Genomic DNA, 26,937 nt, shown 5'->3' on the forward strand with positions numbered 1-26,937 from the left:
CTGAAATGAGTATGTTAAAACAGGCTGTAACCGATCTATCCATCAAGCAAAATCAAAATAGTGGGGAGAAAAATGAGACCGCGAGTGTAAGTTTACCGGTTGCCGGAGCGATAGTTCAAGAGGGCTTAACAATAAATAGGCAAAATGCTTGTTTGGGGGATAGATCCTATATTTTAAATTTTAAGGAATTGGGGGGTAATAATTTATATTTTTCTCCTGCGGGAAAAATGAACCCTAAAGCCTTTTTAAATAAGGTTTATAAAATTTTTGACGAGGCCGGCGTGCCAGATAGACATAGATTGGGCTTGGTATTGCCGTGTTTAAAAGGCACAGCAGCTGATTGGGCAGCTATAAAAGAAAGTAGTTTTCATAATTTTCAGGATTTTGAGGTGGCGTTTTTAAACAGATTTTGGGGGGTGGACAAACAGAGAGATTTATTTTTGGAAATAAGCTACGGGAGATTTGAATCTGGCAATCGCGCGGACTACTTTTCGAATCTTTTTAACCAGGCGGGTTTCTTATCGTCACCAATTCCCGAATCTAAATTAATATCGTTTTTGAGCAGGCATTTTCCGCCTGACGTTCAGCGGGGTATTGTAACCAGGGGGCTGAGGACGTTCGATGAGGTCGATGAGTACCTGCGAGACATCGACGCAACATACGCTTACCCAACAGAGGGTAACGCTGTTAATGTTAATAGACGAAGTGTGCAGACTCGCGGGGATCGTGCAATGGGACCGACCCAAACTTCAGATAATAGCGGACCGGGGAATCGTGGCAACACGGGGCCAAACAATAATACTTGGCGGCGAACACAGGGTTCGAGCGCTAATGGGCAAACGTCGGAGCCGGTCGACAGAAATGATGCGCGGGTCGATAGGCAAAATATGAGAGCTATGGAAATGACGCGTTTTAACGAAGATTTCGATTTTTTCAGCGAATCGGAAAGCGAGAATGAGGGTGAATTTGAGGCCTGTAAACCATCAATTAAATCGCCGGTTATCAAGGCTGTGGTCGGAGAAAAAGGCGTTGAAGTTTTAATAGACAGTGGCAGCGAAATTACTGCTATCTCTGAGGATTTTTTTAAATCCATTGCGAATGAGTCTAGAATGTCAGTTTTACCGGTTACGAATGTGGCTATTACGGTTGCGATTGGCGAAAAACAACAAAGGGTTAGAACGCAAGGGCTTATTAATTTATATATCCCTGATGCGAAAGTTTACCTAGATGTTAAATGTTTGGTAGTACCGGGATTGAATCGAGATATATTATTTGGGTTCGATTGGCTCTTGGAATTTAAGGCTAATATTGACTTTAATAAATCCATAATTGCTTTTTATGTAAATGAGAACGAGTATGTAGTTAAGTATAGTCAACATATGACAAGCTCTTTAGAGGAGCGTTGTCTTAATTTATGTACTAGCGCAGGGGCTGTTTCGGTGATACAGCCGGGTAATATTAGTGCTTATAAACACAAATATAATGAAAGTGATATTCGCGCGGCCGTCGATATTATTAATGCATCCGAATTAGATAAAATTCACTTGTTTGATCTTTTACGCCGCTTTGAGTCTATATTTTCAGAATGTCCGGGTCATATAAGATCTTACCAACACGAAATAATAATGACCAATGATAGTCCTTTTCATTGTGCTACGTATCCTATTCCATTTGCATATCGGGACGAAGTCAAGTCTCAGATTGACGAAATGCTTCAGTGGGGTATTATTTCAAGAGAGAAAACAAATTATATTTCGCCATTAGTGACGGTTCGAAAGAAAGACGGTAGCATACGCATATGTTTAGATGCTCGTATGTTAAACAGCCGTATGGAGCCGGATTTTATAAATCCGCCTAATCCAAATGAATTATTTTTTCATTTTAAGACAGGCATGGTAATAAGTACCATTGACCTAACATCCGCGTACTGGCAAATTGAAATTAAACCGGAGCATAGAAAATACATAGGTTTCATTTATGAAAATGACTCTTATACTTTTAAGAGACTTCCTTTTGGGTTGTCAACTTCGATGGCTAGTTTGATACGGTGTTTAAAAAATGTTTTACCATCGGATACGCGGGATTTTACAGTAATTTATGTAGACGACCTATTCGTATTTTCGGAAAATATAAGTGATCATTTCAGTCATTTGGAGCGACTTTTTACTTATTTTCAATCAGAAGGTGTTACGGTCAAACTAAGGAAGTGTCAATTTCTTAGCGAGAAGGTTAAGTTCCTTGGGCATATAATCTCGAGTAAGGGGATAGAAATAGATCCGGAACGCATACAGGCCATTAAAAATTTTCCTGCACCACGCAACATTCGGGAGCTTCGGGGATTTTTAGGGTTAATTAATTACGAGCAAAGGTTTTGCTGCAAATACTCGGATTTGACATTACCATTATTGAAACTATTAAAAAAAAATGAGAGATGGTCTTGGGAAGAGGAAGAAAAAGAAGCCTTTAAGACCATTAAGGACCGGTTTCTCAGGGCTACCTTGGTGGTACATCCTGATTTTAAAAAAAGATTTTTTGTACAATGTGATAGTTCGAATTATGCTGTGGGGGGTTGCCTTTTTCAGAAATCTTTGGAAGAAGAAAGGGAAGTTATAAGTTATACCTCTACCACTCTTAAAGGAAGTCAGATACGGTATACTACAACGGAAAAGGAATTGCTAGCATTGGTGCATTGCCTTAGGCAGTGGCGTACCCTTTTATTAGGGCAGGCATTAACGGTAATAACCGATCATAAATCGCTATGTTTCTTAATGACGTGTAAATTAAAATCGGCTAGGTTGACTAGATGGACACTTCTTATACAAGAATTTGATTTTAAAGTAGAACATTGTCCGGGGGTTGAAAATAAGGTTGCCGATATTTTATCAAGAAATCCCCCTAATAAAAGTTTATTCTTGACCCCAGAAAAATCTTCGAACCTACACATTATGCTGATAGGTTTATCGGAATCTTACGATAATTTAAAACAAAATTTAAAATCTCTGCGGGCTGATCAATTAGAGGAGGCTTGGATACGACAAAAAATTAACTTTTTAGAGCAGCTTAATAGAGATCCGCGAATTTTTTCAGAGAAAGAGTATCGGATCTTTTCATGGTTTCGAGAATATAAGGGTTTGCTTTTTAAGAGGGGAGACCATCTGAATCCGGGGTACAAATTATGTGTTCCTAAGAATCAAGTTAGAGATCTGATTTTAGTACATCATATCGGAAACGGGCATTTCGGGCGAATGAAAACATACGCTCAAATGAAAGAAATTTTTTACTGGCCGAAAATGCAACGGCATATCGGTCAAATTGTATCTACTTGTGACCTTTGTCAAAAGGCAAAATGTTCTAAGCTAAGTAGGGGTGAATTACATACCGTCATTGTAGAGAATCCAGGTGACTTGGTATGTACAGATTTAATAGGTCCATTACCAGTGTCGCGAGGTGGGGTAACTCAACTACTGGTTTTGGTAGACGCTTTCTCAAAATTCGTTAAGTTGTATGCCTTAAAACGTGCTACTGCTAAGGCTATCATAAATAGAGTGTTACTGGACTATATACCAAAAGTTCAGAAACCAAAGTGCATTTTAAGTGATAACGGGACCCAATTCACCGGGAACTTATGGAGGAATAAATTAGCTGAAGAAAGTATCCGGGTTAAACATACCTCCGTTTATTTTCCCGAGGGAAATATGACGGAGCGATATAATAGAGAAATTGGCCGACTACTGCGTTCTTATTGTTTTGATAAACATACTAAGTGGGCATGTCTTCTCGAATTCATTGAAGGCTGTTTAAACTCTGCGGTTAGTGAAGTTACAGGGTTTACACCGATGTTTCTGCAATTTGGAGAAACTCCGCAGCGGCCTATAGAAAAATTTATATCATTTCCACGTGAAGATAATATGGGGTTAGATTTGAAAAGTGTATTAATACTTGTTCGCGAGAGGTTGCGCACCCGAGCTGAACGTCGCGTGGAAAAGGTTAATAAAAAATTAAATCCTACAGTTTTTCAAGTTGGTGATAAGGTACTGGTTAGATCTCATGCCCAGTCTTCTGCCGACGATCGAACCATTAAAAAATTCTTCCTTTTGTTTACCGGCCCCTTTTATGTTTTGAAGCACAACGGTCCTAACTCGTATGTCATTGGTGATTCTATGGGTAGGGAACATTCATGTCAGAATATTATTAACCTCAAGCGTTATAAAGATGTAGAAGGCTTAACCAATTAGTTTGTAATAAATATTTTCCTATTAGTTGTAAGATTATTTGTACGTGAAATTTTGTAATCAATGTTAGTTTTAAGTTGCTTTCGTTAAAACGTCTGATAGAATTAAATCTGTTCATATGAATTAGATTTAATTGGGGGGTCATGATACGGTTCAGCGAAATAAAAACATGTTCGGCAACGCTGGAGAGATGGTGGCGCTGGCGGTTAACTGTACATGCCGCGGTGACGAGGTCACTCGGCATCGAGAGCCTGATGAGCGAGGGTGATGCGCTAAAAGTTTTTAATTTTGGTTGTACGAATAAAAAGTTTGAGTTTGACCGGTGTGTTTTTGTAATTGTGATTCCTCTGACGACCCAGAACGAGATAAAGCTCAGCTTGAGCTGTTTCATAGTCCGGGGGCAAATGGTGGCGTACGAATAACGCTGTAAAATTTCGATGTAACAGGTCGGGCATTTACTTAATAATACATATATTAAATTTTCGTATATGTACCAGTAACACCTATAAGTAGGCGTTTCGTTTTGGTTGTTTATTTTTATCTTAGGTCACTTTATTCTTATAGGGTCCACTTTAATAGATGCATTCATTTATTATGACTGCTGGCGGAGCCCTACCGGAGGTTTCGCGGAGCACATTTTGAGTAACGCTGATATAAATAAACAAATACTTACCTATAATGAGACAGGACAGAAAATTACGATAATCGTACTAATACAGTACCCACTCCCAATAAATATAATATTTGTTGACGTAAGTGACATTTGACAGTCTTTTTTATTTATGAATTAATTCGTATTAACATATTTGATATTCCTGATTTGTGTGTGGAAATTTGTGTTTATGACCTAAAGAAGTGATGTAAATCCTTCAAGGTTACAGAATTTTGTTACTTAAGGCTTTAAATTTAAATTAATAGCATATATAATGGTCAATGTGATGCCTAGTTGCAAATAGAGTGTAGTTAAGCCGGGTGTAATTGTGAATTATACGTAAGTAAAAAATATTTTATAATTTTTAAAATTTTGCATTTTTTTACTTCATCCTCACTTTTTTTATCAATAAAATCTTCAAACTCAACATTCTATGTAAAAATTTAAAAGAAAAATCGCTTTTTAGACGTCCCTTTAACTTTACCGGACCCCGGCATAACACGAGAAGTCATGCGTAATTATGTTCAACATTATACCAATCACCTTATTCCCTTTCACTCTATGTACTCGTTTGCATAATCATCTAAGAGAAACCAGCAACTTTAAAAACCTTACCGTTGAAAACGGACATCTCCAAACAGTTACTCCTCAACTAGAAAAACAGATGCTTAATGAAATCCTAATAATAAGATATATATAAATAATAATAAGAAAAGCCCTACCACATTTTACAGTTTGGCATGTCTTTCAAACGAATCCTTTTTACCCTATCATACTCAGCATGTGTAGGCTCTTGTGTCGGAGGATTTTCCGAAAAAAGTGGCATTGTGTCGTTGGATGAAAAAACGCAAGAGGTAAGCTGCAGCATTTTTGAGAAAAGTAATCTTTACCGCTGAGGCTAATTTCTCCAGGGTGATAAGACCCAACAAGTCATGTGGGAAAGCCGTTATCACCAGTTTTCGTTTAATACGTGGACTGGAGAAGTATATCGTAAATTTCTGGAAAAATGACTTGCCAGCACTACTTGCAGAAGTTCTTATTTAGCTTAGACAACGAATGTTCTTTTTACATGACGGCGCTCCAGCACATTTTAGTTTAGTTACTCGGCAGTATTACATATCTAAATTGTTAGATAGGTCGGCGAGGTACCCAGCTTTGGCCCCCATGATCTTCTGACTTAAATCCGCTTGATTTTTTTTTCTGTGGGCTACCTTTAATATTTGGTTCATACAAGTTCAATTGAAAATGTGTACAAATTCCAAAATCGCATTATATCGTCTGATGAAATAATTCGACAGACCCTAGCAATTTTCTAACGAGTCCGCTAATCAATGCGACGGAGACTATTTATTGAAGCTTATGTTCAAGGTAGCCACTTTAAACATCTTTGGTAATCTTGATAAGTATTTCTTGAATAGATAGTTAATAAAAAAATGTCGTTCTTATTTTATTTCATTACTGAAAACCTGTATTATTTGAAGGAAACAATGAAGAACCGAAAATTTTTCATTGTTAAATTACAAATTTACGGAACTGAACATTTGTAATTTAAGAATGAAAAATGCAGAATGAAACATACAGTAAAATAATAATAGTTTTCGAGGCTCAGCTTGTTCCTGTGATATTCATGCGGACAAGGTCGACATCTCAAAAAATTAATTGTGGTGTCCCACAGGGCTCAGTTTTGGGACCTATTCTATTCCTACTCTATATTACTGACCCTGACCAATTAAACATCAATGGACAATTCACTCCTTTTGTAGATGATACATCTATATTAAGGCAAGCGAGAGATGTGGTTGAACTTTAGCAAGTTATAGAAACTACTTCAGTATTATTCGGGAATAGTTTGATTTTAGTACGCTTTCTTTAAAAAAAACTTACATTGGCACGCATGATATAGAGGGTGCCCTGTTAAATCATAATCGTTTTCGTGATTTAACAGTATAAAACTTTTTGAAATACTAATAGATGGTAAGCTTTGAATTAGTGGACTTATATGACCAGAAAATTTTCATTGGGATATTTTACTGTTAGTGCCATTAGGGTGGAATTGGGTAAGAATCTAGCATGGACGGTATAGTTTTCAACTGATGGATTATTTAAATTTGAGTTTCAGAAGAATGGCATAACATTCTAGGATTCGCCTAATCAGTCAATTGAATATAGTATTTTTTTATAAAAAGAGGCAGTTAGGTCAATTGCCTTCAAGACCGTAGAGAACCTCCATGCCCTATTAGGAAACCTCATCTCTTATATTTAGAAATCGGGAGCAACTCCAAGATCCAACTACTCAGTAGGAAACTCGCCAGGAAGAACCAGAAACTCTCTCAACTTGCCCCTACCAATACCAAAAGCTACCTTGATGAAAAGATCTTTGACCTGTCATTACAACTTAGAACTGTTAATTCTTTAAAGATTCTTCATCACTTACTTAAAAGGCTGCTTTGAGGTAAGACATATTATAACTAAAGCGCGGATTCATAGAAATAATGTCATACGTAATTTCTGATGGCTAAGCTAATTTGAACATACATACATATGAATTACAAGAAATGAAGCTCTTTGGTAAATTTTTTTTCGTGCCATTTTGCCTTTTTTTAGTTTTTATGCATATTTTTTTATTTGAGCTTATTTTCATGCATATTTGATATATATGATGCATATTTTGCACTTCATGTGCCAACATTTTTTTGCTGATAAATAATCTGATATCTTATTTTAATAACAGGGAAATATTAAGCAACAAATCCCCACCACAAAGCTTATTTTCCTTCCTTAATAAATGCCCAACGCACGCAAATATCTAAAGGGTGTTTTTTTAGAGGCGGAGAAATTTAAATTGAAATTAAACACAAAATATTTTATTGATATGAACGAATTTGCTTTTATATTAAATAATTTTTTTTGGCATTAATATTTAAAAATGATTTCGGGCATGTGACCCCCACGGCTGGCGCGTACGTGGCGTAATCTAGAGGTCCAATTTTCACACACTCTTTCCAGTACTGCAGGCTGTATTTCGGCAATCACGCGTCGTATGTTGGCTTTCAAGTGCTCAAGTGTTTCGGTTTTATCAGCGTAGACATGCAACTTAACATAGGTCCAAAGAAAATAATCTAATGGCGTCAAGTCGCACGAACGAGCTGGTCAGTTTACAGGTCCATTCCTTGAAATTATTCGTTGCTCGAATGTCTCTTGCAGTAAATTAATTGTTTGGCGCGCTGTATGGCACGTGGCACCATGGCACGTGGCACCATCCTGCTGAAACCACATTTCTGCAACGGCTTCTAATTGAGGCACAAAAAATTGGTTATAATGTTTCTGTATCAATCACCGTTTACTGTAACGTTCTGACCATCAGCATTTCTGAAGACATAAAGACCAATGATTCCACCGGCCCATAAAGCGCACCAAATGGTTAGTTTTTCTGGATGTAGCGGTTTTTCGCCAATAGCTCTGGATTCTCACCCCCAAATTCGGCAATTCTGCTTGTTTACATAGCCATTTAACCAAAAGTGTGCTTCATCACTGAACAAAATTTTCATATGAAATCGTGGATCAACAGCAATCTTTCCTTCCGCCCATTCCACTAATGTACGGCGCAAAAGATAATCCTGGGGTTTCAACTCTTGGACAAGTTGAATTTTATATGCTTGCAATCCGAGATCTTTGCGCAAAATTTTTCATAAAGTGGATGAACATAAGTTCACTTGTTGAGAACGACGACGAATTGACACATTTGGATCATTATCAACACTATACTTCACAGCAGCTATCGCTTGTTGCGTGCGCACTGTACGGCGTCTTACGGGATGCGTATTGTCGACTAGAGTAAAAGTATTGCGAAAACGATCAACAGTTTCTCGAATTAATCTCTCTGAAGAACGATTATGAGCACCATAAAACTCACGTAATGCCCGATGTGTTTCTCGAATAGAACCATGTCTTTCAAAATAAATTTGAACAATTTGGAAACGTTGCTCCGGCGTGAGTCTGTTCATGATGAATTGTCAAACCAAACTAATCAAAAATAACCCAGAACTGTCAGATCGGCTGTCATAAAAAATAGTGTTGCCAAATAAAAGTTCTCCGCCTCTAAAAAAAACACCCTTTAGTACAGCCTGCTATCCTTCTGCGGCCATTACGCCGCATCGTATCGCGCGTTCTGTTTTGGATCAGTTCGGGAATCCCTGAAGGAGAGGCCAATCGAGAAATTCATAGTTTATATTTTGTTATTCAGGTCAGTGCGTGTAAATATTGTTGATCGTGTAGGAGTTTCGTTCGTATTGCGAATTTACTTGCCGACGCGACGTAAGATATTAAATCGCAGAATTAGCTTTTAAGTGAGTTATTTATTAACATTTAACAAAAATAATGTTAAAAGTAAAACCAACTGTGAAGGAATGGATAAGAGGCCATTCAGAATTAAAGTATGAAAACAATAAATTGTTTTGCAGAGCTTGTATAAAAACGGTAAGTTTTTTATTTATTTTGAGTTTTTAAAAAACAGCTCATAAAAGATTATTTTTGCAGATAAATTGCGAAAAAAAAATATATACAGCAGCATTTAAAAACTACAGGACATGTAGAAAATTTGAAAAAAATTAAAGATAAATAAACTTAACAACAAACTTTATTGGAATCAATGGCTAGCTCATCTACGCAGGATGAGCAAAAACAAATTTATTTTGATTTGTGTAAAGTTCTGGTTTCCTGCAATATTCCACTTTATAAATTAAATAGTCAAATATTCAGTTCCTTTCTGCAGAAATACACTGGTAGACATATTTCAGCCGAATCAGTTTCCAATAATATAATACAAAAAATTAAAACAAAAATAGGATGCAACTACAGGTTTTGCGTAGATGAAATGACGGATTCATGTGGTCGATACATGGCTCATTTAATGATTGGAATATTGAGCGAAGATAGCTCAAGTAATGCTTTTTTAATTAGCTCAAAGCAGCTAGACAAAACAAATAATAATACCATTACTAGATTTGTTCATGATGAGCTAACAAAATTCTTTTTGACAGATATAACATTGCAAACAGTCTCAAGGGTATTCCGGTAGAATTCTAATATGTTATAATTAAAGCGCGGATTTATAAGCATAAAAATATTAAAAATAGGCATTTTAAAAAGCATGAAAAATTTCTAAAATAAGCATAAAAAATGGCATAAAAACTAAAAAATGCACTATAGGAATACAATATGAAATACTTCTAAAACTGAAATATGTACTAGGCAAAAAATAAGACAATAAAAATTTTCGGTAGTTTTTATTTAACTTTGATAATATAAACTAACGCATCATTAATAATGATCTCTTTTACGAAAGAAACATCAGCTCATATTATTCATGCTTGAATGATGCAATAATTAAATGTTTTTCTAAATTATCCACTGAAAATACACAAAACAAGTTTTAAATGAGAGAAACTTCTTTCAACATCTACGCTGGTAATTGGAGCATACTTAAATTTCGGAATTAAAGCAGCATCAAATATAGTATGGTCTTCAACAAAATCTCCTTTAATCACATTTGAAATTTGTTTTAAATTTCATACCCTGTATTTTTGTTTAAAACTTCATTAGGCTTCTTATAAATTATTTTTCCACGTCCACCATGTACTTTTAGGCAATCATTTTTAAAATTTTCAATTATTTCCATAGATTCGACTAGAGCAAGACCTTTTTCTTCAAGTTGCGTGATGGCCTTGCTTACAAAGTTATAGTTTGTGTTAATAAACGTTCTTGATTTTTGACATTCTTGATCTTTTGGCACTTCAAAATTGATTCGGAAGAGGATTCAGAGAGATCTAATACGATTTCCTTGAAAGATTCAAAATGGTTAGCATAATAGTAAGCAGCGTCCAGCCAAGTACCCCACCTTGTAATAATGGGTTCAGGGGGTAGTGGTATACCTGGCATCCTGTCTCGAAATAATTGAGCTCTTAATGGTGCTTTTACAAAAATCTTTTTTCCTGAATTTATCAAACTATTTACCAAAGGGAACTGGGTACGAATAGTTTCAGCTACCCGATTCAATCCATGTGCTAGACATGTACAATGGACTAGATGTTGATAAAAAACTTTTAAATTAGAATATGCCTTTACCATGTATGCAGCTGCGTCAGAGAGCATTAGTAATATTTTTTTTACTAGGAACAGGGTCTGTCAAAAAGAATTTTGTTAGCTCATCATGAACAAATCTAGTAATGGTATTATTATTTGTTTTGTCTAGCTGCTTTGACCTAATTAAAAAAGCATTACTTGAGCTATCTTCGCTCAATATTCCAATCATTAAATGAGCCATGTATCGACCACATGAATCCGTCGTTTCATCTACGCAAAACCATATATAGTTGCATCCTATTTTTTTTTTAATTTTTTATATTATATTATTGGAAACTGATTCGGCTGAAATATGTCTACCAGTTTATTTCTGCAGAAAGGAACTGAATATTTGACTATTTAATTTATAAAGTGGAATATTGCAGGAAACCAGAACTTTACACAAATCAAAATAAAATTGTTTTTGCTCATCCTGTGTAGATGAGCTGGCCATTGATTCCAATAAAGTTTGTTGTTGAGTTGATTTATCTTTCATTTTTTTCAAATTTTCTACATGTCCTGTAGTTTTTAAATGCTGCTGTATATTATATTTTTCTCCGCAATTTATCTGCAAAAATAATCTTTTATGAGCTGTTTTCTAAAAGCACAAAATAAATAAAAAACTTACTGTTTTTATACAAGCTCTGCAAATCAATTTATTGTTTTCATACTTTAATTCTGAATTGCCCCTTATCCATTCCTTCACAGTTGGTTTTATTTTTGGCATTATTTTTGTTAAATGTTAATAAATAACTCACTTTAAAAGCTAATTCTGCGATTTAATATCTTACGTCGGCAAGTACCTAAATTCGCAATACGAACGAAACTCCTACACGATAAACAATATTTACACGCACTCACCTGACTAACAAAATATAAACTATGAATTGTTCGATTGGCCTCTCCTTCAGGGATTCCCGAACTGATCCAAAACAGAACGCGGGATACGATGCGACGTAATGGCCGCAGAAGGATTGCCAGGCTCTACTAGGTATTTGCGTGCGTTGGGCATTTATTAAGGAATGAAAATAAGCTTTGTGATGGCAATTTGTTGCTTAATATTTCCCTGTTATTAAAATAAGATATTAGATTATTTATCAGGAAAAAAATGTTGGCACATGAAGTGCAAAATATGCATCATATATATCACTTCTGCTCCAAATATGCATGAAAATAAGCTGAAATAAAAAATATGCATAAAAACTAAAAAAAGGCAAAATGGCACGAAAAAAAAGTTACCAAAGGGCTTCATTTCTTGTAATTCATATGTATGTATGTTCAAAACAAAACAGCTTAGCCATCAGAAATTATGTATGGCATTATTTCTATGAACCCGCGCTTTAGTTATAATATGTCTTACCTCAAAGCAGCCTTTTAAGTAAGTGATGAAGAATCTTTAAAGAATGAACAGTTCTAAGTTGTAATAACAGGTTAAGGATCTTTTCATCAAGGTAGCTTTTGGTATTGGTAGGGGCAAGTTGAGAGCCTGGCGAGTTACCTACTGAAGAGTTGGATCTTGGAGTTGCTCCCGATTTTTATATATAAGAGATGAGGTTTCCTAATAGGGCGTGGAGGTTCTCTACGGTCTTGAAGGCAATCGACTTAACTGCCTCTTTTTATAAAAAAATACTATATTCAATAGACTGATTAGGCGAATCCTAGAATGTTATGCCATTCTTCTGAAACTCAAATTTAAATAATCCATCGGTTGAAAACTATACCGTTACATCCAAAGATTCTCTAACTTTGCGAGTAAAATGTGGAAAGGCTTTGTCTTGCTGATACCAGGTTAATTTATTACCAGCAATTAAATTGGTTAAATTAGTTATAGCTGGAATTATTTCTTGCCGAAAAAGGAGATCAATCAAATTTCCCTCAATAAAAAAGGAGCCAAATTACATATCGGGCAAGCAATCCAGCCCTGATATTAAGATATTTTTCTGGGAGTTGTATATGCAGCTCCTAGTTTCTCATGCTAGTTTGGGATAGGTGTAGTGTAAAAGTCGCTTCATCCAAAAACACAATATTGTTTACAAAATGCAGACTCTCTTCAATATTTCTAGTAGTTATTTTGCAAAATTCTAGTCTTCAGTCGACGTTAAAAAGTTCTTTTACAACACAACTCTTAATTTTTTCAATATGAAAAATTGTTCTGATAATCCCGGGGAAAGACGCCGCCTCAATACGGGGCCTTATGATGACAGCTCTGCGTATGATGGACAGATGGTGCCTCTCGTGGGGTCTTAGTATTAACCCCAAAAAAGCAGAGTTCCTACTATTCACGAGGCACGTCCCCTGTAATGTCTCTAGGTGGCGTGCTGCTGCAATACTCCCAGATAGTTCGATTTCTGGGAATCAAGTTAGAATCCAACCTCTCCTGCTATGATTACTCAGACACCAGAATCAAGAAGACTACCTGCGCGCAAGCGGGCTATCGGCAATACCTAGGGTCTATTTTCTAAGATCATCCACTGGATCTACTGGCGCATTGTGAGACCCCTTCTCACATACGGGGCCGTCGCTTGGTGACCATGTACGGAGAAAGTGAAAATTCGTGCTCAATTGGAATTTGGATGCTGGACAGAGTTCAACGTCTCAGCATTACGGATTCCCTGCGAACGGCGCCAACTAGAGCGCTTGAGGCTCTGCTGAGCCTTCCGCTTCTAGACCTCTTGGTACAATGAGAGCTGCACGTCCTCTGCGAACTACGTGCTCGAGAGACTGGTCATGCAAAAATCTAGCCACGAGGCATACAGAAATTCCCTCTCCTTCTGATGGGCTGTGACTCCATGGCTCCAGTGACAGTGGATTGTAAGAGATTTGTGACGCACATTGCAGGCAGAGAGAAGTGGTAGCATTCCAACAGGCCTGCATTGCTAAACAGGGGGATTATCTTGTACGCAGATGGCTCCAGAATGAATAACAGAGCTGGATCAGGGCCTTGTGGTGGGATCCCACATATCAGTAGGGCATACTCGCTGGAGAAGCACGCCACTGTCTTCCAGGCCGAAGTATTCATTGTATTGAAATGCGAACAGAAAATCCTAAGCTGCGGACACCGCAATACAGTCGCATGAATATGCTCGGATAGCAGAGCTACTATTAAGGCTATCACGCACGTAAAGGTTAGCTCCAAGTTCGTACTAGAGTGCATAAAAGTTCTGGAAAAACTGCTGCAGATTTTAGCTCGTTTGGGTACCTGGCCACGCGAGCCATGCTAGTAACAAGGAAGCGACCTCCCTTGCCAGACTGGGATCTGTGAATGTGCCGATGGGGCCGGAACCCATAATCGCTATCACCAAATGCGTAGCGCTCACGTCAAAGAAGGGTCTGCTGGGCAAGTGGACCCACCGAAGATGGACTGAGTTCTCTGATATGAGACAAGTCAAAGCGGACAAATGTAGCCCCTCTGCCTGTCTGACCAAAAATCTACTACGCCTAAAAGACACGAAATTCGGCTAGTGACAAATATTTTAACCGGACACTGGCACTTAAGAGGCCATCTTCAAACCATTGGCATTGCGGACAACCCGGAATACCGGTGATGCTGGGAGAAGGATGAATCCGTAGACCACGTGGTCAGGGAGTAACCCCCAGTGGGGCATGACGGGTCCATCGGGAGATATATATGATAACTGCCTCTGGCAGCCCACTGTTTGACAAATTTCAAAAGTTTCAATGGTTTGTACAGACATTTGAGCAATTTCATTATTTAAAGCAAGCCAATTGGTGGATTGTTTGGGATTTTCTTCTATCGCAAGAATGTCCAGACTTTTCTCCTCGAAGGTAGAAGTTCTTATAGGTCTTCGCGATCTTGGCTGGTTTTTTACACTACCAGTCATTCTGTAATGCTCAATATTTTAACAAACTACCTCTTTTTTAATGTACTTGACTAGATGTAAACTTTTGTAAATATTACATATCTGCTGTTTCTCGCCAAAACCCCTTAAAATAAAAATATGGTTTCTCTTTGTTTCAGTAAGTAAAAATGCTATGCTATTTTCTTTAACTTATCTTTACCTTATTTCTTTACCCTATTTCTGTCGGAATCTCAGTTTCAGATATCAAACTATGGATTACTTATTGGTTGGTAGCATGTAGATTTTTAGAAGTCTGGCATTTTTTATGTAAGGCGCTTTTTGATAACTCCTAAATTTTTTGAAATATTCAACTGTTCTGGTAATTTTTCTTAACCCTGGACAATATAAGATGAAAATACTCCTTAAAACAATAAATTAAGAGCAGTGGATTACAATTAAAAATAAAAGCATTATTGACATCATATTTCAAATTTTAGTCTCAAGGGTATTCGGGTAGACTTAAAAGCAGCCATGAAATTTGTTAATTTTTTGAACCTTGTATAGCTACATTTACAACGCGTGTACCAAATATTTAATACTTGAATTAAATGACGTCACAAGGACTATTTTTTCGGTGTAGAGGGCAGCGCACTAAAATTTGATACGAGAATTTGATGCATTCCAAACAGGGTAGATTGAATTTTTTGTTTTCGGTGTAAACACCTAGGACCTATTTTGAAGTACCAAAATGACAAGTTTGGCATTTTATTGGATGTTAGGTTACTAGGTTTTTATTTTTGTACACAAAAATAAAGAAGAAAAAGAAGAAAAGAACAAGTTTAAGGTTTAAAAAAAAAAATTAATTTATGTTGTTTTATTATCAATTAATATTATGTTTATTATTTTTAAACAACGATATCATTTTTAAAGATTTAAAGGTTGTATCCTACAATTCTGCGTCTAAATTAATAAACTCCTTTCAACTGACATTTTGATCCTAGAGATATTCCTGCACTAATTTAATCCTCAAAATCAATCCTTGTAAACTGTACTAAATAAAAATAGTCTAACAATTGATCCAGGTCCATGGATCTGCGCGTTGTAAACATAGCATATGTTGCCTTTGTTAAAATTTTCGATGATGTTTTAAATTGTATACTTAGAACATAGGATTTATTAAGTACAATTGACCAATAAAGTACTGTTTGAATTAAGTGAAAGTATGAATATTTTAATTTTATTACTATTATTTAACAACTAGTACTTTCACAGTAGTTACAGATGTTAATATTTAAGCATATGGTAAGGGATTGGAGAGTATCCTCATACTCCTGAAAACGGTAAATCAAAAATTACTTATAGAAAAGCTTAAGTCTTGTGGATTTGTATTTGTATAGGCTCTTTACAACTCGTTCTCTCATATATCGTCGGGTTACTGCAAAAACAAGATAACTCAATTTTTTAAATTTTTTAAGATAAGTGCATTTTAAGCTTTAAAAATTGCTTCTACGTGTACTGCCAAAAGAAGATTAGGTTCTAACGGTAATTAAGGGTCGTTTCGCATATACAATAACAACATAACTCCATTTTGATTAAAATGTAACCAGCAAAAAAAAGATGTGTACACCTATCTTCTATGAACCCAACTGCATGTCACATTTTTTTTTGTTCATTTAACTGCACAAATAAGATATGTGGTACTTATCTCTTTTTGGCTGTTTAAGTTTAGTAAAAGACATATGATTTTTCACTAAAAACCCATCAAATGCCACTTATTTTGTTTTGGCTGTACTGTTATTTATCAAAATATAAAATAATTGTTAGTTTATTTAGATATATGGTACATATCTTGTTTTTGCTGTAGCGTGAATGCGTTTTTAGTTGAATGTGCATGCACGAAACTCTAAATTGTGGTATTTATCTTGTTTTGGCTGCACAGTTCTTCAGACATTACCTTAAAAATCTGTTACAACGTGGTGTTAACTCTTGCAATATTTTGTTTAATTTGTGTGTTTTTATGACTTAAAACAGTGAAAAATTTGCAAATAATTATGTCGCGAGGAGCAGCAATGGTAAAAATGGTTCTTGGAAAAGAAAAATGTAAATGTATTTTCCTAAATGTTATAAGTTGGTTTGCAAAGACGTTATTTTATATTTTAATTGTTTAGTAGTTTATCAAGAAAATAATGTAGCTAGTAAGGCTTCTGAGTCTTTTAATTTTACGGTGGTGGAGGTTAACCCGTATTTAGAGAATAAATGTTTAGAGGCAAGCCCAGATAAAATTGCAGATTTTAATGAGAACACAGGTAGGCTGTTATTAATATTTTATGTGCGTTTAACTATAACTATAATAGTTGCGTATGGCCTTTTAGATGGTGGTTTTTTAATGGCGGAAGTTCAAGAGCTTTTTGTATGTAAGCCTTTGGATCTGCTATTACCTGAAGCAACAATTATGAATTATGGCTCAAAAACTGAATGTGTAGATTTTTATATTAGCAAAGAATTCGAAAATTATAATGTAGCTGGTCCCTTGACTAAAGGTGAAAATTTAGATGAGACAAAAATATCCTCCGAGCTAAATTCGGATCAAGAACGCACTATTTATGAATTAAGAAATGTTTTAGATGATTCCGATCAAGATTACGTCCCTGATAGTTCTTCGTCAGAAACCTCCGATGAAGAGGGTAAGTTAATACTTTTTTAAAATTTTAAATTAAATAGAAATTTCTACTTTTTAGATGTTACGGATAACCATGTTCCCTTAACTACCAATTTTCTAAAGAAAAGAACCCGTTGGAACAAATCAGATCCTTCTCAATGGAAAAAAAATCTCACTAAGCGTCAGAAAGTCGAAGCTAAAGCCCCACAAAATATTGATTGCTCAAAATGTCGTTTTAAGTGTACAGAGAAGATTTTTTTAGAAAAAAGATTGATAATTTGTAAGAACTATTGGAGCTGCGATTTTAACAGAAGAAAAGATTTTGTTTTAAACAATGTTATAAATAAAGTGCCTGAAAGACGAAGATCAAAACGCACAAGCATGAAAAAACCACGGGAAGACTCGAAAAGTTTCTTTTTTTACCACAATGACACAACTGTAAGAGTATGCAAAAGCTTTTTCATTAAAACACTTTGTATTAGCAAGGAGGTTTGGTTCCTGTAGAGCATGCCTTTAGGAACCAAGGAGAGGGAAAATTATTTAGCGGTAATAATAAACGGGGAAAAAAGGAACCTCAGAATAAAACTAAATCTGAAGATTATGAAAAAGTTAAGGCTCATATTGAATCTTTTCCTGTAATGGAATCTCATTACACGCGAAAGTCTACTAAACGGCAGTATCTGGATTCCAAATTAACCATAGCAAAGATGCATTTTCTTTATAAACAATTTTGTGAAAAGGATGATTTAGTACCTATTTCACTTATAACTTATAAAAGGATATTTTGCAAAAATTATAACTACTCGTTCTATAAGCCAAAAAAAGATCAGTGCCAAAATTGTATGCAGTATAAAAGTGGCAAAGATAAAAAGAAAAAAGAACTGGAAATATATCAGACCCACGTGTTAAGTAAAGAAGATTGCAACGCTGCTAAGATTAAAGATAAAGAAAGAGCATTGAGCATTGAGAACATGACAATACGTTTGTATATTGTACGTTTGATTTACAAGGTGTTTTTCAGATAGCAGTGATGTAAGTCCTATGTATTACAGCAGGAAACTGTGCACATACAATCTGACAATATTCGAAATGGCACCACCAAATAATGCGTTTTGCTATGTTTGGACTGAGGTTAATCGAAAAAGGGGCAGTTTGGAGATCGGCACCTGTTTATACAAATATATTGAAAAGCTTCCTAAAGCAGTAACTAAATTATCTCTTTTCTCAGATACGTGCAGCGGTCAAAATCGCAATCAAAACATCAGTGCTCTCTTGCTCTATCTAGTTCAAATAAACCCCAATCTACAAATCATAGAACAAATGTTTTTAGAAAGTGGCCATAGTTACATGGAGGTTGACAGTATGCATAGCTCAATTGAGAAAGCCAAAAAGCATGTTTCGGTTTATACTCTTCATGACTGGATGACAATCTTTCGTATGGCTAGAACATCAAGGTCAAACAAAAAGCCCTATAATGTAATTGAATTAAAATATGGTGATTTTTTGGACATTAAAAAATTTTCGAAATCGGTAATGAAAAACAAAATTAAAAACACGCTTGGTGAAAAAGTAAACTGGTTAAAAGTGAAGTGTTTTAAATACCTGAAGTGTAAACCCCGGATTCTTCAATACAGATACGACCATACATACACGGAATACAAAGAAATTATTGTTTTAGGTAAAGGAAAGCCACTAAATTTTAAAAAAATTAAGTTTTTAAAAGTATACAATAGATTCACTAAAACTTTGTAAAAGTGGAGTCATTTCAGAAGAATTTCATAATTATTATAAAGCACTAGTTACCTCAAAAGATGCAAAAGATGTAGTCCCAGAACCTGCAGTAGAAGATAGTGACCCAGAAGGTGAATTAACCGATGGCGAGTCTTATGATAACTGAAAAAAACTTGACAGCCAAAACAAGATAAATACAAGTTTAATTTATTGTTTATTAAAAAAATATCACATTTTGTTTTATTTTTGCTATGTTATTAATAATAAAGCTTTAATAATAACTTGTTTAATGCTTTTTAAGAAAAAATATTATTAAGCAAAAAAAAATTGATTTTTAAAATTCGTTTTAATATTAAAATGGTCATAACTCAAAATCTATAAAATGTGACTTATCTGGTTTTTGCAGCAACCCAACGATATCTAAAACAGAACTTTAACAAGAATAAAATTAAGTGAATAGTATAATAGTGTGTTTTGGTGTCCCATACTGATCTATATTGGGCCCCTTCCTCCTTTTTATCATATACTGCGGATTTGCTAGAATAACTACATTTTTGTAACAATATTTGTGGATAAAACCGAACTTTTTTGTCACATTTACAATGTAGATTTAACAATAGATAATTAAAATTATAATTTAATGTTTGTGTCTGCATTTTAAAGTAATTTAAGAATTTTCAATTTTATTTAATAAAAAGTTATAGTTTAAGTATTAAAACAAAAGTCAAGACTTTTTTTATTAACCTATCCCAAGTAGTTTTACCAATACCTTGTATTTACGCTGCCCTTTAAAAGCAATACCTCATAAGTATATTAATAATTAAAATATTACGTAAAAATTAAAATTGTTTTATATTTAACAGTCATAGTAATTTTAATAATAATATTTTTTAAATATTTATGCAATATGTTCAAAGATTCAGCTTTCTATAGTTTTTTGCAATTTCTCACAAATTGTGTTCCATGCATATACGAAGATTTGCTTCTAAGCCATCGATACCCTATTGGAGGTTAAGTTTGCTTTTTTGGAACATAATTATTTATAAAATTGTATGATGTATAGTCTGACTTTATAAAAGGCGTTTATTATTACTAATAACAGTACCATCGGAACCGCACACGTGGTGGTGTGGCACACATTTCTTGGAGCATTCGCATATTGGGATTCCAGAGTGGACTTTGCATTCTCTCCCTGAGGTACAGTAGTGGGACAAGCAAGGATCTGGAATTAATTTTTTTTTAATTTTTACTTTTTTTGCTCTATATTTCTGGCACTTACCATCTTCCAAAAGTGGTACCGCAGTCAATTCTGGTGGTTCCGGAGTGGATAGTTGAACATCTCTATGGTGACGGGATTTGAGATTCAGTATGCTTCTCTGAAACCAAAATGATTCTTTAATAAAATTTAACGAAGATTTTCCATAAAAGAATCATACAAATTAACTGAAAAAAAATGCGGTGAACCATATGTTCGAGTACAACATGCCTAAATAAAATATTGTTGAAATTCAATTCAAACACACCGAAAATAAAAGCACAGCAGTGCGCCGCCCCATGTTGCATTTAAATTGCACATTTTTAATATTTAAAGAGCACGGAATAATATTAGTTTAAAATAAATTAAATGAGCAACAGCAATAATTTATTTCCATTATTTAAAATACAATTTTATGCTTGTTACGGTACAAAAATGTTTAACTGTATAATTTATCAAAGTAGTTCTTTATCCTCCCTTTAAATCACCAGTATGTAACTTGAAAAGCCCTAAATTATCACGAATTTACCCAACAAGTTGCTTTATTGCCTCTGTGCATTGTAATTTACGTAAATCGATCGTTTCTGGGGTATTTTTAGCAGTTTAACGTGCCCTAATACCCCGGGACGCGTTATCTACTTATCTGGTTCTACGAATGTTCCCAAATATCGATTCCACTGGGAGCCACTAGCATATCATTTAGTTACAAACAAACAAATAGTTATTTATTTGTTTGGTAAGCTTTATGTTCTTAACATGGAGCCACACAGAGCTACAGCATATTTATAGTGGCTTTTATAATAGTAATAGAACACATCTCTCAGACTGACAACTCAAGTACAAGCAAAATAAAGAATAAACTAATTAAAAATTAACCTCATCAAATTTATTGTATATTACTTCTATGTTATATGAAAAAGATCTTTGAAATATAGCACTCCGATACATACATTATAAAAAATACTAGAAAACCTTTCCATAAGTCGACACTTAACATCTAATATCTCGTCTTATACCATACAGAAGACGTAAACAAGCATTTTAGACTTCTTGAATTCATAACCCAAGTAACAATTTATAGTCATCTAAGTTGAGATTATTCTTATTTTCACTAGTTGCAACGTTGTTTTCAGTGCAAAATTTAGTTGGTTTTGCAAGGACGTTTACTTTCAACCAAATTTCGACGTATTACACCTGTATCACAACTGTTATAATACTCTGCTATTTTTAGAACGTATTTTTCTACTATAGATGGAAGCAGTAGTAATTTACACTTAAAACAACGACGTGCAGACGTTTACAATTTTTCTAATCAAAAACCCAGGAAGAACAACGTTAGCGAATGGGTATTACATTGCCTGATCGTCTGTGTTAAGCATTTTTCGCTGTAGAGGGAGCTTTTTGACATGTTAAAAGTTTTAGGAAGATGATGAAAAACAAAGGTAAATAGAATAAGAGGAAGAAAAAATATTCAATTCAACATGAACTACTTAATCTATTTTTTTATTTTTATAATTCATTTTTTGGTTGGAATTATTGGGATTTACTATTTTCGTTTTGCTTTAAAAAATGAAAGGATATAAAGACTTTAAATATTCTGCAACTTGCAATGGAAGCAAAATTGCCTACAACTAGCTTACCTGAAGTAGATGTGTATTATGTAGTCAATGGAAGTGGCGAAAAATAGCAGTGAAAAGGTTTGTATTAAATTTTACATATTTAGCGTTTAAAATACTGGGTTTACTTTTTGTAAATGGTTTCCTTCATGGTTCCTATATCCTACTTTATAGCCTTTCTTTACACAAGAGATTAACCAGTTTGAAAACAATGGTATATATTATAAAGTTTTATTTTTTAGGATTTATATAGCAGCAATGAAAACTCAGAATGTAATGTTAACATTACAATCTGAGTTTATATTTTTATAAGAGCTTATGATAAGGAGTGATGTTATCATCACGGAGGGAGAAACTCCGCCGGAGTCAAAACGACCCAGGAAAAAGCCCAGGGGCCCAAGACGGGAACCAGGGCTGTCCTATCGGGATGCTGCGGCGGGGCTAAGAATGGCCATAACAGCCAAAAAATACCCCGAGGCATTCGTCTCGGAGGAGCAGGCAAACACCCTAAAGGGCTGGCTGCTCAACAAAACGCTCGCTCTGCAGAGCGGATCACAAATCGCGCCCAAGTTTGCAGGCGTAAGCCACGGTGGGGGAATCCTTCACATCACCTGTGTCGACGAGTCAACTAAAAATTGGCTCGTCGGACTGGTGCAGAAGGAAACTCCCTGGGAAGGGGCTGAACTCCAGATAACGGAGGACGGCAAACTTCCCAGACCGGTGAAGGCAATAACATGGGTGCCGGGACCTACTGAGGAACCGAAAGCACTCCTACACAAGCTGGATGTTCAAAACAACATCAACACCAGCTTGTGGAAAGTGCTCGACATGAGGAAGGACCAGGACGACAAGGGTTGCCTGGTAACGCTCCTCATGGACGAGAAATCCTGGGCCAAAGTAAGGGAAGCGAATCAATCGCTATACCTCAACTTTGGCAGCATAAAAATTAGACTCTTGGCCGGCAGCCAAGAGAAAGAGAAGAGGGACCAGGCAACCCCTATGGAAACAGAGGGATTGCCGGGAACCTCTTCCTCCTAAAATCGCTCTCCGCAATGGGTGCGAGGCTGATACAAATTAACCTCCACCACTGCAAAGCAGCCACTGCGGCCTTACAAAAATGCATAGCCGACAACAATATTCAGATAGCCCTGATTCAGGAACCTTATACTTATAGGGGCCAGATAAGGGGACTAGGAAACCTCAACGGGAGACTAGTGTCAGACCCAAAAGAGGGACCTAACCTAAGAAGCTGTATCTTTATAAGAAAAGATATAGAGGCCACACCGCTGTGGGAGTTTTGTGACAGGGACACAGCGGCGGTCAAAGTACAAATCAAAACAGCGGAGAGGAGCTACGATACAATAATAGTATCAGCATACTTTCCGCACGATCAACAAGGGGAACCACCTCCGACAACAGTTCGGAGGTTGATAGACCATCAAAGATTGGAAAACCTTATAATAGGCTGTGACGCCAATGCTCACCACACTATCTGGGGAAGCACTGGAACAAACAAACGGGGCGAATCATTATTAAATTACTGTGCTGCCTTCGGTCTAAATATACTTAATGTGGGGGAGGAACCGACCTTCGTCAACATACTCCGCAGAGAAGTAATTGATCTAACCATTGGCAAGGGACGCATCTGCGACCTCGTTAAAAAATGGCATGTATCTGACGAACCAAGTTTGTCGGATGACAGGTACATAAGATTCGATCTAGAATCTATGGATACAAATCCGGAGACCTACAGGAACGCCAGGAAAACGGACTGGGACCTCTTCAATGAGATACTAGGACGCGAACTGGAAAACTGTCCAACGGAGGCAAAAGACAATGTAGAGCTCGAAGTGCTGACAGAGTCAGTCACTGAGGCTATTAAAATTGCTTTTGAAAACTCATGTCCACTAAGCAAACCGCGTCAAGCAGGGAACACCCCATGGTGGAACCAAGAATTGGGCGAGCTAAGGAAAACAGTAAGAAAGCTTTTTAACAGAGCCAAAAGAACTGGCGAGTGGAATCTATACAGACAACACTTAACCAGGTACAATGATGCTATAAAAAGAGCAAAGAAAGAAGGGTGGAGGAAGCTATGCCGGGACCTAACAGAGACACCAGCATATGCTAGACTCCACAAGGCAATATCCAAAGGGCCACGACAAACCCTAGGCTCTTGTCTAAAACCCGATGGAGAATATACGACAACCGAGGAAGAAACGCTTGGCTTAATGCTGAACACGCACTTTCCGGGATCGAAAATTCTCCACCAACCAGAACATACCCAGGACCCAACTCCTATCATTCCGAACAGGGGCAAAAGGGAACACTGGGAACTAGCGAAAAAGGTAGTAACCTACGAGAAGGTTAAATGGGCGATAAATTCCTTCAAACCATTTAAATCTCCCGGAATGGATGGCATAATGCCAGTCATGCTACAGCGGGGTAGCGAACTGCTGCTGCCTGCACTATGTAAAATAATGCGGGCAAGTCTAGCCACGGCGCATATACCAGAGAGTTGGAGGGAAGCAAAAGTAGTATTTCTACCAAAGACGGGACGCGACTCCTATGCGAAACCTAAATCCTTCCGACCAATCTGCCTTACATCATTCCTCCTAAAAACAGAGGAAAAGCTTATAGAAAGGCATATCAGGGACAATGTATTACGGGTCAACCCTCTACATCGACACCAGTATGCCTACCAAACAGGTAAATCTTGTGAATCAGCGATTCACGAGATAACCCAGAGGGTCGAACAATCTCTGAACAACAAAGAGATCGCCCTAGGAGCTTTCTTAGATATTGAGGGAGCATTCGACAATACGTCATATGACTCAATCAACCGTGCGATAGCAGCACGAGGAATACATCCCATGATTGGCGGCTGGATAACCCAAATGCTAAATCATAGGAAAGTAGCAGCAAATCTCAACAGCACAACGGTTAAGGCCAAAGTGTGCAGGGGAACACCGCAAGGGGGCGTACTGTCACCGCTGCTGTGGAACCTTGTATCGGACAGCTTGCTGATACGACTGGAGAGGCAGCTTATCCTTGCTATAGGATATGCTGACGATATAGTCATCCTTACACGAGGGGGTAGTCAGGCTTATGTATTCGAAAAAATGCAAAGAGCCCTGACTACTGTCGAGCACTGGTGTGAGGAAGAACAACTAAGGGTAAACCCCACAAAAACTACTCTGATTTCCTTTACCAAAAGAAGGAAACTAGAGCCCATTAGAAACATAAAATTTTATGGAGAAAATCTGCGACTTGAAGACGAGGTCAAATATCTAGGTATAACCCTGGATAAAAAACTCAGCTTCAAGAAACATGTAATCCAAGCTACAAATAAAGCCACGAAAACTCTTATGTACTGCAAGAGAATGTTCGGTAGATCATGGGGACTGTCACCAAAAATGGTACATTGGATGTACACGACAATGGTTAGACCCATCATTACATACGCAGCACCTATATGGTGGCATGCGGCAGAAAAGAGGACTGTAATACAGATACTCAACAAAACACAACGAATAGCATGTCTGGGCATAACAGGAGCGATGTCAACAACGCCGACTGCTGCCCTAGAGAACCTGATAGGACTAAGCCCGCTACACTTAGTGGTACGGGCTGAAGCTATAACGGGGGCGAAAAGACTGCTGTCAAATGGCGCAACAATCCTATCGAAAGATGGGCACAATGCCCTATTTGACAAAATACAGGACCTTGGGCGCCTGGCCCTAAGAACAGACAGAACCAAGGTCACATACCTAGACAAACCTTTTATCATCAAAGAAAAAAGGGGACCACTGGACGCAGAAGCGAACAGGCTCAGGCAAAGAGGTTACTCAGTATGGCACACGGCAACCAAACGATCCAAGATCGGGGTAGCTGTGGGCATGGTGGAGGACGAACAACAGGGCAGACAACTTATGCTAAACCTGGGCCTCGAAACAACAAATTTACAGGCAAGCATAATAGGAATTCAAACCTGTGTCCAACTGATGAGAGAAGGGCTGCCAAGAGGCAAAACCTTCGCAATTTTCACAGGAGACCAGGCTGCGACACTTGCACTACAACAGTTCGAGACTAAGTCAAGGACTGTGCAAAGCTGCTGGGAGGATCTCAGGAACCTCGCCGAAGCGCAAAATAGGCCAGAGATAATCCTAGCAGAGAATATGGGCAACAATAAGGCTGCAAGAAGGGCTAACCAACTTGCAACCCAGGGAGCCAGCAACAGCCTGGTAGGCCCTGAACCAACATGTTATGTCAGCGATAAGACCTGGAAGAGGGAAATCGGCAACTGGCTAACAAACCAGAACAAATTCTACTGGGAGCAGCTGCCAAAGATGGAACAATCCAAACGACTTATAGGCAGCCCACCCTTCAAGAAGGGTGAGAACATACTGGGCCTCTCCAGACAACAACTGCGAAAGGTCGCAGGGCTACTTACAGGCCATGCACCCAGCAGGAAACACCTGCATACGCTAGGGAAATCAGTTACCTCGCTATGTAGGGGATGCAATGAGGAGGACGAAACAACTCTTCACATACTGTGCTTCTGTGAAGCATTTAATCAAACCAGGGCAACATTCCTGGGGGAAGAGAAACCCGCACCAGAGGGTATAAGAAATCTACCACTGGGCACAATCCTGGACTTCCTTGAAGCTACAGAATTGAACCTATGGGACTAAACATATGGGACACAATAGGACTGCTTCTTAGCAGACCGCAGTGTAGGGAGCCACAAGGCACCACCCAGCGGTGGAGTTTTAGTGGGTATAGGACGAGACAGACTTGACACTGAGTCCCACACTACTGGGGGCGGCGCCGCGTAACCAGTGTTCATAAAGAATTTCTCCACCGACCCAAAAA

At 37.1% G+C, this 26,937-nt stretch overlaps 1 protein-coding gene and 1 long non-coding RNA gene across 6 annotated transcripts in view; one reads left to right on the forward strand and one right to left on the reverse strand.

Moving 5' to 3' along the window:
• The window catches only part of LOC126742578 (follistatin-related protein 4-like), a 483,850-nt gene that overhangs the window by 45,416 nt on the left and 411,497 nt on the right, over window positions 1–26,937 (reverse strand). For all 5 annotated transcript variants that reach the window (XM_050449341.1, XM_050449339.1, XM_050449330.1 and 2 more), the window contains exons 3-4: window positions 20,474–20,570; window positions 20,300–20,416 (exon numbers count right to left, since the gene is read on the reverse strand). In XM_050449341.1, coding sequence (XP_050305298.1) covers window positions 20,300–20,416; window positions 20,474–20,570 — 214 coding nt within the window. The remainder of the gene's footprint in view (window positions 1–20,299; window positions 20,417–20,473; window positions 20,571–26,937) is intronic.
• Window positions 16,980–18,282, forward strand: LOC126742647 (uncharacterized). The gene is made up of 3 exons (XR_007662626.1): window positions 16,980–17,110; window positions 17,177–17,488; window positions 17,543–18,282. It is a non-coding gene; the product is annotated as an uncharacterized LOC126742647 (long non-coding RNA).

Source organism: Anthonomus grandis, chromosome 1 (genome assembly GCF_022605725.1).
Source record: "Anthonomus grandis grandis chromosome 1, icAntGran1.3, whole genome shotgun sequence".
Taxonomy (NCBI): Eukaryota; Metazoa; Arthropoda; class Insecta; order Coleoptera; family Curculionidae; genus Anthonomus; species Anthonomus grandis.